At 39.7% G+C, this 16,251-nt stretch overlaps 1 protein-coding gene across 5 annotated transcripts in view; it reads left to right on the top strand.

Moving 5' to 3' along the window:
* Nucleotides 1–16,251, top strand: part of CHN1 (chimerin 1) — a 103,210-nt gene that overhangs the window by 71,307 nt on the left and 15,652 nt on the right. For all 5 annotated transcript variants that reach the window (XM_062578927.1, XM_062578928.1, XM_062578926.1 and 2 more), the window contains one exon: nucleotides 13,412–13,496. In XM_062578927.1, the coding sequence (XP_062434911.1) occupies nucleotides 13,412–13,496 (85 nt within the window). The remainder of the gene's footprint in view (nucleotides 1–13,411; nucleotides 13,497–16,251) is intronic.

Raw genomic sequence — 16,251 nt, 5'->3', positions numbered from 1 at the left:
TTTTAAAATGAGTCCAGGATTGCATGGAAATAACGTATATGCAGCTTTTGAGACCTTAAATACTTTGATTAAATCTTCCTGCCAGTTAAGCCAATTAGACTTTTTTGAAACGTATCAGCAAAAGTACGAGGGTTTTGTTGTTGAGTGCTTATGTGCATTTATTTGTTTTTATTATTTATCTAAGTTATCTGTGTTAATTAGAATTGTTTTATAAGGAAAGAGAGAGGTCTAATACTGAGAAATTTTTTTCAGTTCCTTTATTTTAGTTCAGTTTTATTTATGATGCTATGATATTGAAAAATCTTTGTTAGATCTTTGATTAGAAGATTAAACTTATCCCAGTTTGTCACTGGTAAATAGCTTTGGATATAAGAAGCATGTTCTGTTGCTTCTGGATTAAGCAGATGGTCTGCATTTCCCTTAGTTTCTGGCTTTTCTCCTGTGTTAATGAATTGACTGTGATGAAAGGAGCATGGCTTACCATGGGGCTATTAGAGCTGCTGACATTTGCAACTACCTTTTGTTTTACTAAAATTTACTTAGTCTTTTTGGTAGCTTCTAAATGTTGTTTTAGTTTTTTGACTAAATGACACTCTTTATTAAGAGAGAAACACATGTCAACACAATATATGCATGTTTTGTACCTATATCTGTAGTAAGTGACCAGTAAGGATTTGGTAATTCAACCTTTTTCAGTCAAATTATATCACATTAGGCAGTTTTTATTTGCAAGTTTAAGTGAATTGTTGTTTTACTGAATTCATGCAGGCGACAATGTAAACTTCATATACAGTACCTGAAACCTAGTTTTACCTTAAATGTGTTGTTCCCTATGTAGCTTTTGTTTTGTTTATTTTAGGACAAGGGGAAATCATTAATATAATATAGGCATCTGATCGTATAAACATCTTTTAATTACCTCTTATTTTCAGTTTTGATTTCCATCATACATGTGTATGTGTGAATGTACACATACACATATGTGTGTGTTTACCTACAGTCCATTTGATTTTATTTAGGCCATCGTCTGGCTTTTGAGTTCAGGTGACCGCTAAAATTGGAAACTTTATATGATCAGAATGTTTTGTTTGACTTCAGTTCTTCAGTAAAGCACAAAATTGAAAACCATGTACAAAATGCTGTATAAAAAGGCATTTAATATGAACATTTGGCACAAAATAATCCTGCTGGCTGTCAGTTAAATCCCAAACATATTTTCACAAGGTCCTAAAGTGCCTTGCAATTTTAATTTTTTCTTTAGAATTTGAAGGTAATTCCTGCAGATGCCCACAGATACTGATTTTCCATGTGCTACAATATTTGTAGGGTAACGTGTTTAATTTTGCATACATCTCTATGCTATAGTTGCTTTCCTTTACCAGTCTGAAACATATTTGTTTTGAAAATAATCCGATAACCTGATTTCCATTAGTTTTGGTTTGTTGGTTTGATTGTTTGTTTCCAGAAACTGTTTCTGGAAAGTTTTGAGACTGTGAGTTTTCCATCCTTTTTTTCAAAAATAAACTGTAAGATCAATCCAAAGTCATCGATACAGCACAAACTTTCCACAAAGGTTATTTTCTTTATAATGGTTATTCTCTAGTTCCTTTACACATACAGCTGCTAGAAAAATAGACCTTTTAAAGTACTGTTTTCTCAAGTCAGTAAAATGGAGTCTGCTTACACAGATAATTTTTACTGTGAGAAAACAGAACAGAAAACTCTTGCATCTTAAAGAGTACACAGCAACCAACCTACCTGCTAAGGGAATGTTGCTGATGTTAACAAGCTCTGCATTTGGCCACTGTCCCATTTAAACAAATAACTATAACCCCGTCATAATTATTGTGTTATAGATGCGAACTGAATGGCCATCACTAGCTCATGTGATTCCCTGCTTTATCGTTCTTTGCTTGTCAGATTTTTTTTTCTCAAATGCATAGACGTCATCATTTAAAATTTCTAAATAAGTATCCTAGTATCCTAGGTTGCCTGCCAAGTAGCAAATGTGCCATCCATGTAGGAAGGAAGGAAATGTCACTCTCAGATTCTTTTCCAGGCCTTTTCTTGGAGCTTGACTTTTGAAACTAAAAAAAAAAAAAACAAATTAAATAGATTTATATATCTCAACTAATCATCTGTGATTGCAGTCCCCTCTACCAGCAAAAAAAGGAGGACATCCACTAGTTGGTACCCCTAGGCCTGATGTTCTCTTCATTATGCAAGCACTGGGCAACAGATGGGGACCCTTAACCCTTTGCGTCTCTGATTAGTCACAGAAATTGAGGGATCTTAGAAGTCTTTTATACTGAAAATGCTATAACATCCCAGTAGAGAGAGGAAAGATGGAGCATCGTTAATCCCCGACACCAAGTACTGTTGTCTTGGAAAACAGAACATGGCAGCAGCCACTGGGGAGATGATCTGGGTATGCAAAATGCTGAAGTGACTTGGCCACAGATGAGGAGACAAAAATTCTCCTTCAGTCTCTGCGCCTTGTGTTCCCATCCACTAGGTGCTTTAGAAGGCCAGCGCCAGCCAGGCAAAAATACCAGGCCGTGGGACATAGGTGGAATTGAAACCCTCAGAAATTTGTTGCCTCTAGCAAACTTTAAATCATGTAGAGGAATGCTGCAATGAAGTAGTCATAAAATAATAGTCCTCCACAGAAGTACAAGCTGGAGACTTGTGAATATGCCTGGAGAAAGGACAAACATGAAAGTTGTTTTTAAGTCTGTTAATCTACATTTTGCTCGAGGCGGGGGTAGTGTTTGAAAGAAGAATGTAGACAGTTCTGCTAGGCATGCTGACATGGTTGGGTATTGAGAGGTTTTAATCTTGTTTAAATCTGCTGGAATTTGAGCTATCTTCTGTCTCGAGTGGGTAGCCTGACCTGCTGGGGGTGATTCTGAGCTCTGCAGGCAGACCTAGCCAATAATGATCTTTTCAAGCTCCATAATGTTCTCCTGATTGTGAAGTCATGGTCTGATATGAGCACATCTCAAATGCAAATACACAGGGGCTGAATTCTGTTAAATTAATCTCCATAAGTAAAGAAAGGGATGATGATTTATAATTGCAGATCCGACTGAGTTTTTAATGCATATTTCTCAGGAGGAGAGGTAGATATTTAAAATACTTGATTTTTTTAAAGTGCGTTTGGGCTTTTTGTATTTTACAGAAAATTTTCTGTTAATGGTTCTGTTTTATATCTCCTCCATAAATCAAATATAAAAGAGTCTATTAATTCTAAATATATTAGCTAAAAGAGATTATGTCTACAGTGTTTGACACAGCGTTTTATTTAACTCTAATTAAATAACAGGGTTTGAAGGTGAGCTGGGATTGTGAGTGTGACTTGACTGGGTCTGTCTATTTCATACTTGATTTCTTTTTCTTTCCCTATGTATGCTCTGGTTTTTTAAAGTCCAGCACACTGAGTGAGATCTCCCTTGTAAAGTAATTGTCAGAGCAAAACAGAACAGTCACTTCACCATCTCTGCAATTTCAGCCCCACCTCCCACCACAGAAAGGCTTTTCCTCTGCTTCAGTTTCTTATCCATACAGGGGAAGATTGCACACTCTCTAAAACACGTATGTATCTATATGAACATGTGTATTTGATGGATGTCCAGTTTGTTTTTCCACCAGTAATTCTGAACAAGAACATCTTCTATCTGGAAGCTCTAAGAGATGCGTAGGCTGCTCTTCAAATCTCTGAAGAGGGGGTGTAACTGAACCTAGTGTTGTTTTTCTTATGGCAGAAAAGCTGTATCATATGGGATAGTTTTGTAATGTTTCCTAGAAGTGGGCAGAGTAAACTCCCACAAGTTTATTCTACAACTGGACCCTTTTCTCTATCACTTATAAACCTCATATTTTGTTTATATCTTGCCCCCAAAGTGCAGCAATTGTGATAGCTTTTAAGTTAAATTTCTTACATAGCTGTAATCTGAGCTATTCAAAAATTTTAAGGTTAAGACTAAGAATTATATTGTTCACAAAAGAAGGAGCACAGTGGCTGCCACAGCAAGTTGTAATAGGTTTCTTGGACAAAACTCTCTTAAAGCCCACTAGTTTCAAGTCCTACTCAGCTGTTTTTCTGAATAGACAAATGTAGAACATAGGCCCTACACGTGTGAATAAAGAGAGACTGAGGTATTAGTGTAGTAAAATAAGAGATTGTGGATCTCGTTCTAATGAGTTTTCTTTCTGGAAGGAGGTTTAAAGAACTACATTTGCCAAGGCTTCACTGTATTTTCAGCCCTGAGAACCCGAATCAAGCAGTTTTCTGGTAAATACAACTCTCTCCGGGTTGGTGGGCTCTTTGTTTTAATCCTGAGGAACCAACACACCAATGAAATGGAGGGAATGTAGTGAGGGACAGCTGTCACCAACTGGGGCTTCGAGTGGCCGCAGAGAGGGGTTGGGGGGGTAGCAGGGCCCCTCCTGGCAGGCAGAACCAGGGCAGGCAGGTGAGGAGGAGGAGGTGGTCCTCACACCACTATGAACCTCCAATTGAAGGGCAAAGGGGCCTGAGGCAAGGGTGAAAAGCTGTGGATTGGTTACGGAGATGAGGGAGAGGAGCTCCGGGTTGGGATGTTTGTAGTGTTAGACAAAAACGAGAATCAGAGTTGCTAGAGTTTAGGATTACTGTGGGGATACCCCATCTCACCTCTCTCCACTGAAGTGCTTTTGCTGGAGTATTGGGCACACATAGTATTTCCCTTGCACAGTCCTGAGGAAACTCAGGCACCTCATCTATGCACCTTCCCCCTACATCCCGTATTATTTTTTGCTGCTGAAAAAGAGAAATACCTAAGGAGTGCCTTACACCCTGACTCCATTCCTTCCTGACATGGAGCATTTTCTGCGCCTTCTCTCCCCTGGTGCTGGGCTCTGGGCTTTTGCACTGGCCTCACTCATTTTCCTCCTGCTGAGGCAAACAAACTATTTGTGATTGGAGAAAACAGTAAAACTATACATACCTAAAACCTAAACTCGGGGGAAGGAGGGCAGTCATGGAAGAGGAATATTAATCAAGAGTTATGAAAACTTAAAAGAAAGTGGAAAAGAAAAATTTGAGATGAACAGGGGAAGCTTTCCTGCTAATGAAACATAATAGTGAGTGAAATAACCTTCCTGTTACTTGGCAAATTTAAAACACCTGTGTACAACAGTGAAACATCTTACAGTATCAAGGAGATCAGCTAGATAACCTTAAAGGTCTGTGCTCCCCTCCAGCTTGTGTGATTCATGGCCCCTGGAGGATTTTTAGCTCCCTTGACTTGTTTTGGGTATTCGATCAGACATCTCTGATTGCTGAGAAGATAACTTGTGCCAGGAGAGCATTCTGCAGATATTTTGTAAGTGCTGATATTCCAAGATCTAAAAACTAGATTAGTGCTGTGTTGCTTCACTGAAGCAAGAAGGTATCCGTGCCTGTCAAAGGGGACCTGAAATCTGCGTTTCTATGCATCGTTTTCCTGAGGATGTTGTCATTTCTCTTTTACTCTTCACAAAATAAATGTCTCCAGAAGGCTGGGTTTTTTATTAGCTTTCTGTGCAATATTTGCTACTGCCACACTATTTCTTAGTCACTATCTCACTAATGCCTGAAATAGCACAGTCAATTAATTCCATTAAATAAGAGTTGTAAGACTGGTGAAACTGTGATCAACATTCAAACATAACTCTCAAACCAACACTTAAACAAGAGAGGAGAGGAATTTTTCCACTACTACTTAAGCTAAATCAGCAGAAATGATGATCAGTCTTATTTGCTATGATTACCTCATCTCTCCCTTACACTGAAGGGAAGTCCTAGGTACCTCTTTGAGGGTGACCCATTTGAAAAGCCAGACACTGCTCTCCAGAGCAGAGACAGTGTGCTTTTCCAGAGATAACTAAGGGCAGATTATAGCTTTGAAAGTGCCTGGAAAGTGAAGATTCAGGTGAAGACAAGTTTCCACAAGAAAAGCTTTGCCAGTATAGACAGACTCAAAAATCCCTTTAATAAGCTAACCTAGTCCTGTCCCGTATTTTAGCAATGTAATTGCATCTGTGCTAGGTATTTTTCCAATGTAAAACGTCATAACAAATCCCTTCCATGCCAGATAGTATTATTCTAACAAGAGCTCCTCATGAAGGCCTTGTATAAACACTCGGAACTGGAAGACGGGATGCAGGAGACATACTGCAAAAAGACCACAAACTGTAACAAACTTCTATTAAGCAGATTCATTTTTCTGTGACTTCTAACACAAACTTGTTTATATTTCTGATCTTCGGAAAACTGAGGCAGATTCTGATTTAGGGTAAATTGCTCTGGTTCCCCTTAATAGACTCTGCTGATAGAGCGTAGACCTGGCCCTGAACATATTTTCCAAACTTTAAACGAGTCACTGCACTCAAATGAATATTCAGAAAGAGAACTGGGTGCCTTCAGCATAGTCTTCTGAGAGAGTCTCTACACATTCTCAGAGATAAGAAAACCTCAGGAAATATGAGTTTCCTTTTAGACTTCTAGTACTTGAAAAATGAATGTTCAAAGTCAGGGAAAGTATCTGGAGAAAAAAGCTTGAGAAGAACTTTCCCAAAACTTCTGAAAAGATCTTGTCAGTTCTTTATTGCTGCTCTTGAAACTGACTGCATATTATAAGGCAGTTCAGGCCAGAGAAGGTTTTAGTCACTGGTGGGTTTTATTCACCTAAAGTATTTATATAATGTACTTTTACTTTTTTACCTTTTTTTTTTGGAAAAGCCAGGGCTTTTCCAAAGCAGATTCCAAGTAGCACAAAATTATTTTACCCTCTCTGATTTCTAAGCACTGGTCTCTGATTGCAAGCTTTACCTCAGCTTAAAAAACCCCAACTTTTTCCTAAATTCATCATTTATTTAGGCCATGATCCCTTCCTACCACAGCAGTAGTCCAGTACCTCCCTAATATCCTGTGCCTCCTCCATGTGCATAGCCATAAGAACTGACCAGCTTGTGTATGTGATGAAGCTTAGAAATGCTTTACTGAGGCAAACTAGGCATTTGCCTCAAGGAAAATATATAGCATGTCATATTCTGTTATCATCAACTGCTTTTCCTCCAAATTAGCCATCACTGCAAACGCATCTCTTCAGGAATGTCTTAGAGTTGTGTATTATATGTACACTATTATATAGTGTGTGTGTGTGTGTTTTTTAAAAATAATTTTAAATCTAATATTTTTATTTCGATTTTCAGTTCCAGTTTCAGAATTCTGTACACAGACACAGGTACTAAGTAACTTCAGCCTGGCATTAAAATGGAGAATGTATCAGTTTCTAGATACCAATTAAAGGAAAATCTGCTATTCTGCCCTGAAAGAAAGCTTACCATTTTCATTAAATTTACAAGGAAAAAAGCCAACAACCTGCTACTGTCTCTTCTGTTTTTTGCTGTGGCTCTCTCAGAGCACAGCTTAAATACAATTTCCAGTTGTTCTCATTTCTGCTGACATGATCAGCACAAACCAGAAAGTAAACCAGACATGACAGCGCTTCTGGCTCCAAATGAGAGAGGACCTGGAAGAAAGTTTGCCTGCTCAAAATTCATGTCAATGTACCCACTGCCGATAAAGACGCTATTTATATTCGACTCTCTGAATGATAGTGCATGCAAACACAACGTCCCCACAGCTCAAGAGCGGCTGAATGCAGTTGTTGGCACAGATCCAGACTGGCTCAGTATGGTCAACACCACAGCTAGGATAGGCAAAGTCAGCTCTCTCTTTGGAGCAGGCATGTTCCAATACTCTCAGTTGCTTTAATTTCTATTATATCTTCATGTGAAAGCAATTATCTCATAGATACAGCTCTGCTACGTGTGTTGTCGTGACAGTCTTCTAGCTTCTCAGGTTATTCATCAGCTGCAATATTTGCCTCACAGGAAGAATGTCGTTTGCTAAGGTATTTTAGAGTACTTTAGATCCTTGTTTTAGAGGCACTGCTTAATCATTATAATATATGTAAAGATTAAATTGAAACATAGCCAAACTGATGGTTGAGTTGATCCATTTTCTTACTGATACCTTTCTTACTGACACCTTTCTTACACCGTTATGTACCAGACCAGAAATGGATGAAGAGGACTTGCCTATTGGGTGCCAGCATGGATACTTTCAGTGCCTGATAAAATCAACTGTGACAGGGAGGACAGACTTTAGTACCACAGGCTGAGTTCATCGTTTTAATTGAGACTTACGATGCCTCCTGTATCCAATTAAAATCTTATGAAAGTCTCAACAGACAGAATTTAATTGCTGTAATTGCAAATTAGCTAGGATGACTGAACCTGACCACTGTAGTTCAAGAAGGTCTGCAACAATTTTAGCATCCTTTCTCTAGTTAATGTATTTCATCTCAAAACAGACTATAGGGCCTGGATTTTCCAAAACCCATTACTCTTACCAGCAGTTCGGTGTGGATGGGCCATGTCAAAGGCAGCCCTGCGTTGTAAAAAGAACGGATACTGTCTGACAGAACTGGCATATTTGGGAAACCATGGCAGCAGCCTCTAACTGGGGAAGACTTTTGTGTGTGCTGTCACAGAGACTTTTTTCTGTGTTTCAGTGTTGATTTTGCATATGCATGGTTTGTCAGACCCAGCCCTCCATTCTCTGGCTTTGCTAAAGCTCTGCAGATCCATCATGTTCTTTCACATCATGTTTCCAAAGCACTTTACTGATATTTCCTCATTCTTTTCCTCCCCTCTATTGACAAGTTATATAACATAATTCTCCCAGTTATGACTACTGATTATATGCTGACTCAGTCTTGACTTTCAGATAGCAATCAAGGCTATCCAATGAACTGCCTAGGAAATACAAAGGGCTTAAAAATAGCTGGAGTTATGAGCTATATGGGTAACTAACTTCAGTAGTGACCAGTTTAGAGCCTTAGAAATCACCGTGAGACATTGCTTGAGGAACTCACAGCTTATGGTGTAATTTGTTATCAGAGTCATTGAGTCATTTTTCATTTGGTTCTCCTAAAAATTTCTCTTTTGTTCTAAGTACTGTTTTAACTAAATGCAGAACAAAAATAAAAAAAGTGCTATAACATATATAATTATTAATCACATGTGTTATTTTTCCCTGTGTATAAGAAAATGTCTTTCAAACTTAAGCAGAAAACTCTCCTCCTACATAAAATCACAGTAGTTCTGTGTTTTTTATACCTCACTGATACTGTGGGAGAGTTTGAAGTAGAAATGCCTAGATGTTAACTCAATATGAGGCTCTCCTTTTTACCTCAGACTTGCAGAACAATTTAGTAATAGGATTTTATCTAGTTTTTGAAGTAGGTATTTTGCTTTAAAATTATCTAGAATTACAATTTTCTTTTAAATTTCATATTTCCCCTGTAATTTTACAAATTAAGATTAAAAAAACATTTGTCTTCCCCTTCCTTCTCCCATTTTTGTGGACTTCTTGAAACATCATGCAGGACTGAAGCATTATGGAAGGAGGGAGAAAAAGATTTCTGGGATGGGAGTGAGAATGAGATGATTGGGAGATATAAACCACGCTTGGCAAACCTGTTCTCTCACGTTTTGTAAGACAGTAAAATCTGTGTATGGCAAGATGCTTTTTTTTATATAAGGGGAAAAATACCCTTGTAATTTAAGTCAGGATCTCTGGAATTCTGCTGGGTGAATTTTCAGATTTTTTTCTGAAAAGCATATTTTAGTTTTGAAAATAAGCAAGTCACTTGGCAGATTTTTAGCATGGGGAATTAAATATAAAAATCAGAATGCTGTATTAAAGTGCTGTGTAATAAATGCAATATTGTTTGCAGGTGCCGTCAGCTCTTTAACTAGCAAAAGGGATGCAAACATGTTTCTTTTAGCCTGCTGCAAGTCCCAGTCTATGGGATGGAACAGAATTGGGAGTGCTGTTCTGACCTCTAAAGGCCAATTTTTGCTATTTTCTGACATCATTTACTGTATCTGATTTGATTTCCAGAGGTCGTATATGCCTCTGTAGGGCTAGATTCCAGTTCTGCTCTGTGGTAGTGAGAAGATCATAGAATGGTAAGGTTGGAAGGGACCTCTGGAGATCATCTAGTCCAACTCTCAGCATAGTGTGGGGATTGAGCCCACGACCTGGGCGTTAGCAGCACCACGCTCTAAAAGATGAATGCTCTGGCACTACTTAGCTTTGTGACAAGACAGCAATGCTTAGAAACTCAAAAAGGGGCTTCAGAACTGATCCTATGGTCTTCTGCACACAGGAGACTGAAGGAAGTTCTGGACCTATGGACCTCCTAATTCATATTGCCAGAGAACCATCCTACTGCACGTCAGATAAAGGAGGAAGCAAGATAAAAGCAGATAAATCTACCTTTAGCTTTTAATTGTTTTGAGTTTGCAATCAGAATAACGGAGAAGAAAGTATAATTTGGATGGGGCAAAGTAAAGCTAAGGAGGCTCAGGCTAAATGTTCTGAGAAGATGATTTCTTACAAAAATTATGAGGAAAGACATTTGAGAATTTGGATGAAACCTGCACGTGTGGAACAGGGGAGAAAATGCTAATGATCCCCAGCCAAGGATCCTGAGTGGCAAAGTAGTTCTTGGTCTTGTGAAAAGTGGCCGGTACATGCTGTAAAGCAAGGAGAGGGAGGCAAGAGGGAAGTCTGTTATGGCCATAGCGTTTCAAAGTTGATAATGAGTCGTGTAGAACAAGTGTGAGGGGTGGGCTGAGAGCCAGGACAAGGTCAGGGGAATCGGCTGCAGTAGAAAGTAGTTATCTAAGTGGATGATCGTTGTTAGAAACGTGAGGAACAAAATGAAGGTGAAGGAAGGCAAAGGGTTGGAGTGGCAGATTTGGGGTGTGATGGACCTCGAAAAATAGATGCTGAAAGGAAGGAGGAGTCATGCAAACCATGGGGAAAGTGAGGAAAGGGGAGTGCTTTTCCCCAAGGCACCAGGCAAGTTTGGCCAGACAGGGCACCTTGAGATGTGGGAAGTGCCCAGGGCTGGAGAGAGCAGTGAGGCGGACAGAAGCCAGAATGAGATCATGGCATAATTTAGAAATACTTTTGCAAATGCTGCATCCAGTAAATTTGATGAAGTGGCAACAGTGAGTGGAGAAGCACGTGATAGCACCATTTCTGGTAAAGAGGATTTTTATTGGTTCTATTTGATGAGAAACACTAACATTTCAGAATTTGTTCCTGTTTTGCTTAGAGTGAGAAGTTAAAGTGTCGGAGCATTTCAAGGAACAACACAAAAGTCCCAGTGCTTTACGAACAGAAATACTGAAAAAAGGCAAAAAGAATCTTTTGTAAAATTGAATTTTGAAACAAAGATTCTCTATTTTTGATTAAAATTTGAACTGTCGTTTTTGTTTCAGTTTTCCTCAGCATATTTTTGAGAAATCTCTTAAGTAAGTGTTTTCTCTTGGGAATGTTCATTTGATCACAAAAAATAGATGCTGACTGAAAATAAGCTCTTTTTCCTTTAAAAAAAATTAAAAGTTCTCTTAGTTCGGTGTAGCATTAAAGCACAGCATTTTGCTTGAGGGTATTAGAGTGTGCCTATTCTGGGAAGGAAAAGCTACCAAAGACCTGGGAAAAATATAAGGCTGAGGAAGAAAGCAATGAGGATATGGGTAGTGCCGAGGGGGTAATGGAGGAGAAGGTGTGAAAAATCTCTTTGTGGTGAGAGGGAAAGGAAATGGAGATTACAGCTGCTGACAGTCTTGTCATCCTTTGCTTTGGCGGTGTCAGCTGGGCTTGCAGGGAGAAAGGGGCTTGCGGAGTGCATTAGGCTTCGGAGCAGAGCGGGGCCCGGGGAGGATCGCAGCGAACATAGCGCGTAGCGCGGCTGTGCGACGAGAGCTGGGGCCAGTGCTAGCAAAACATGAAAATCAGTACCATAACGCTTCCTGCAGAGGTGCTCAGCACCGTGGGGCCAGAGGCAGTTATGAGCCTGGCTTAGCACAGATCCGCACATGTGAAATGTTACTCAGTGAATTCAAGAGCAATTTTCCAGACTAATATAGCAAGCTACCTTCCTGCTGCCGCTTTATGGGCTGCAAATGGCCAAAAGGCTGCAGACCTTCCCTTAGCCAAAAGTGCAGCTTTACGCGAACTGCTGCTCTGTGTTGTCACTTGTTTGAGGTAAGTGTCAGCTGGGATCCAGCTGCTGTTTAAATCAGCGGCACAGGGGATGCTCAACACCTTGGTCAGGCTGTTTCACGTTTGGCTATTTATAACCAGAGTACTGTATGAATGTGAGGCACTGGCATTTCAGCTAGTTCTTTTCCTTCACACTGATATGGCCAGGCATTGCATGTGCATGAGATTACTGCCTGCTGTGATCCACTACGAACTCTGGAGAATGGAGTGAATTAAGCCTAAAGTGTTTTTTATTACATTTCAGGCAAGTATTTTTATTACATGTCAAATTTCATTACTTTATGATCATCAGTTACTGATTTTTCATCAGTCAGTGACTATGCTAAATAGACACTCAAAGCCTTTTACACTGGTTAAGAAAGTAATGATTTTCTCTGCAAAGAATCCTGTGGCTTCCTACAACAGGAAGTTTATCAGAATAAAATGAGAAGTAGCTAATGCTGGCTGCAGGATTTGTAACTGGCAGGCAAGCCTGGGCTGAAAGGAGCATTGGCTGCTTCTTCCTTAGCCTTGGATTTTTTTTCTTGAGTGCATTCTTGTTTCCACTTACTAGATTAATTTAGGTTTTCAATATAGAATATTAATCTGAAGAAAACTAATTTCTTTTTATAGTTACTCTAAACCAGAGAGCTCCTAAGCGTGTTTCCAATATTTCTGAGTTGCACGGATGTTTTTGCCTGGCTGAGCTCTCAAACTGAGACTTTCAAATCTTGCAGTCCCCTGCGCGATTCACACAGTACCTTACCAAGGGGAGGGCAAAGCAGAAGAAACACCGAATTGAGAGGGGTGAACTCTGCCACTTCGGCTGCGAAAGAGTTGCTCCTCTGATGAGTGGGCTCAAATCCGAGCCCGATGGAGGGAGCAGGCTGTGACCTGTGGCTGCTCCCCTTCCACACACGCAGCAGCGAGGAGTGATCCAGCTGCCAGAACCCGGGCCAGCTGTGGCGGAGGAACCTCCCCGCAGCAAAACCCTTCCAGCTCCGTGCTGCTCTCAGCATGGCTCTTGGGATGGAAAGCTCACATTTTCCGTAGAGCTGCAAGAGCCTTGGCAGTTAAATCGTTCTTATGTTTCTTTCTTCCTTTCCTGCGGTGATAAACAGAAAGAAAAACTTTCAGTGAATGCATGTGGTACGTTCTAAGAAGAGGAATTCTGGCTTGTTTCAACACATTAATGTTGATGTCTGTGAAAAAGTTGGGTCATTTTCTGTAATTTTCCTTTCTGCTACTGTCTTCCAGGTGCACACGTTCAGGGGCCCGCACTGGTGTGAATACTGCGCCAACTTTATGTGGGGCCTCATTGCTCAGGGAGTAAAATGTGCAGGTAACAGTGATTCAGTCTTCTTTTCTTAAGACAGTCGTAACGTTGTAACTATTTAATTTGCTGCCTGCCCCATTGGAAACCCACGTGGCAAGGGTCTGATCTGACCCCTGTTAAAATCAGAGAAGGAAACATTCTGCTGCGGATGATTTCAGGTACCTGTTTCAGTAACATCACTGCGGTGATGCAGAGCACCTTTCGAGTGCTCCTGGAGGGGAAATAACAGTAATCATCGTTGAGGGATTTTTTTTTCCTCCCAGAATAGAGGAGGAAATAGAGGAGTCGTTAGCTTTATTTCTTTTGTAACAGTTGTATGTGTTGGTACTGCGGGGCGTGATGTGCAAGGTAGGCAATCAGTACATCTCACATCACCGTGGTATCCAGGTTAGCTGTATGCGTAAGCCAGCAGGCTCGCGGTGCTACAGACCCTACGTTGTATCTCATCTTTGCAAACTTAAAATAATGGTAAGAAAAGAGATGATGAATAAGAGATGTGTACAGAAATGTTACATAAACATTCAGATGCTTATGTATATATAATAAATGTATTGCACACATGGGAGTCACTGCAGGCATTTCTGGGATTAAACCTCTCTGAAGTAAAATAATTCGACAGTTTTATTGCTGTCCTCTGAAAAGAAAGGACAGTCAGCTTTTTTAAAGGCAAAAAGGATCAAAGTGATCAAAAATAGTTTACTGTATTTAAAAAGTATTTTATGACATTCTAGCAACCACATTTTTAAAAATGGCACACAGAAATGTTGATGTACAAAGACCTGCATATGTTGCCCTGGAAACTGAATTTTCAAGCTAATTTAAGAAAATCTGCTCTGTCTAAAGCTTTCTAGAATCTTGTCTCAAGCAAATAAGAGAGCATTTTATCACAACACTGCAAAAATAATGTAAAATTTAAGATAACTTATAGCCAAAATGTGATTGAAATATTTTAAAATCCTTCCTCCGTAAGTATTTGAAATGTAATATCATATTGTTATCAATACACTGTGCACTGTCCACGATGTTGTATTATAGAAACAACTGAACAATACTGCGGTTCTATTTTAAGAAATTATTATGTAAAAAGGTGTTTACTTCGGCAGTATGCCACACTCCCTCCCCCCAAAGTATTTAGGGTTGCAGCCATGTCTTTCACTTACTTAAATGTGAATGCAGATTTTTAGTACCTCTCAGGACCATTCGTTTTGCACGGGGTAAACAGTGCTAGAAGAGAAAGAGGAAGCCTGATTTTGCTCTTGGATCATCTACAGACTTACTTGGTTGCATTTTTACGCTGAAGTACGAGCCAGAAAATATACTGTCTTCCTTTTTCACCTGAAGTAGATTCCTCAGTTTTGGCATTTAGGAGGAATACCAGATATATTCAAATTTTATTTTAAGTAGTTTTGATCCAGAAGGTCAATAAAGATGAACAGTATGAAGCTTTACTGTGCTACATGGCATTGTGGAATGAACAAAAAATTACTGCTTTTATAGTTAAACCTACATGCTTATGATTTTGTGCTGCTCTTTCTTTTTTTTTTTTTTTTTTTTTTTTTGGTATCTGCAAAAGAGCTGATTTCCTATTTCTGTGCAGATTACTCTCAATTATGAGTTTCCAGAAACTTATAACTGGTTTTCTTTCCTGCTAATGAGGACAGTAAATAAATACTGTGTGTCTTTTTTCCTCTTTGATGGTATACAGGAACGTATGTATGTTAGGTGACTTCATAGTTTTAGAAACTATAATCAGGGCATGCAGGACGGTCCCAGCAAGGCAAGGAAGAGCAATGGGCAAGACGGGTGGTGGTTAGATCACCTTGCTTCTCTGAAAATCAGATTTATAAACACCTCACTTCCTAAGCCTGGCAGATCTGTTTCCCATGTACGTTCTGAGTTGTTTGCTTGAGGTTGAAGGGCAGGAATATTGGGCTTTCCCAAGGAAATTATTTGCATCATATCCATCCAGCTGCCTGTCAAGCTCACTTGACAAGCTAGTCTCACCACATGGCTAACTCCTAGTCACTGGCCGACTTCAACAGTAGTTGACAGAGAATTTGGGGCTTCAAAGATCATTTTATTCTTAAAGATTTCAGGAAAATCAGCAGCTGCGTGGAGGAGAAAGACTCCAATCAGGGTCACATTAAGAGGGAGGCAGTAGGGCGGGCTCAGTCCTTGCTGCGTCTGCCCTGTGCTAAGCCACCAGCACTGGCGGTTCAGAGGCAGCCTGGGCACGTGCTGTGGTGGAGGGATGAATAGGACATTGGTACATAGGAAGAATAGCAACTAGATAAGAAGGAGATATTTACAGTAGGCTTTTTCTTTGGGTTTTGTTTTGTCTTTTTGTAAATCAGTGAGGGAAGGCTGGTTGACTGAGTGTTCATTGATGTGGTTTATGTTGAATTACGGATTTTGAATTTTTTGTTTGTTTGCTGAGAGTTCGTCTGGTTGGTTTTTTTTTTTAATTTATTTATTTTAGTCCTGTTTTATTTCATCCAAACAGCTGAGTTTCAGTGTTCCTTTTTGTGCCTCATCTGCAGAAATGTTTGCCTGCTCCTGTCAGCTAAGGCTGTACAAACCATCAGAGAATGAAGCTGTACAGATCTAAGCATATCGGAGGAAAGTCAGGTGCACGGATACAGTGAGGGCCTTTGTAGCAAGCAGGTGGTGAAATATAAGCAGGGAAGAACCCAGGCACAGTGCCACAGGTCTGGCTGAGTTTACATGGGTGTTAGTTTAAAAAAAGAATTAAATAATCATT

The sequence above is a fragment of the Rhea pennata genome, chromosome 6 (genome assembly GCF_028389875.1).
Source record: "Rhea pennata isolate bPtePen1 chromosome 6, bPtePen1.pri, whole genome shotgun sequence".
NCBI classification, from domain to species: Eukaryota; Metazoa; Chordata; class Aves; order Rheiformes; family Rheidae; genus Rhea; species Rhea pennata.
Note: the sequence above shows the minus strand (reverse complement) of the source record. Positions and strands in the feature narration are given on the sequence as shown.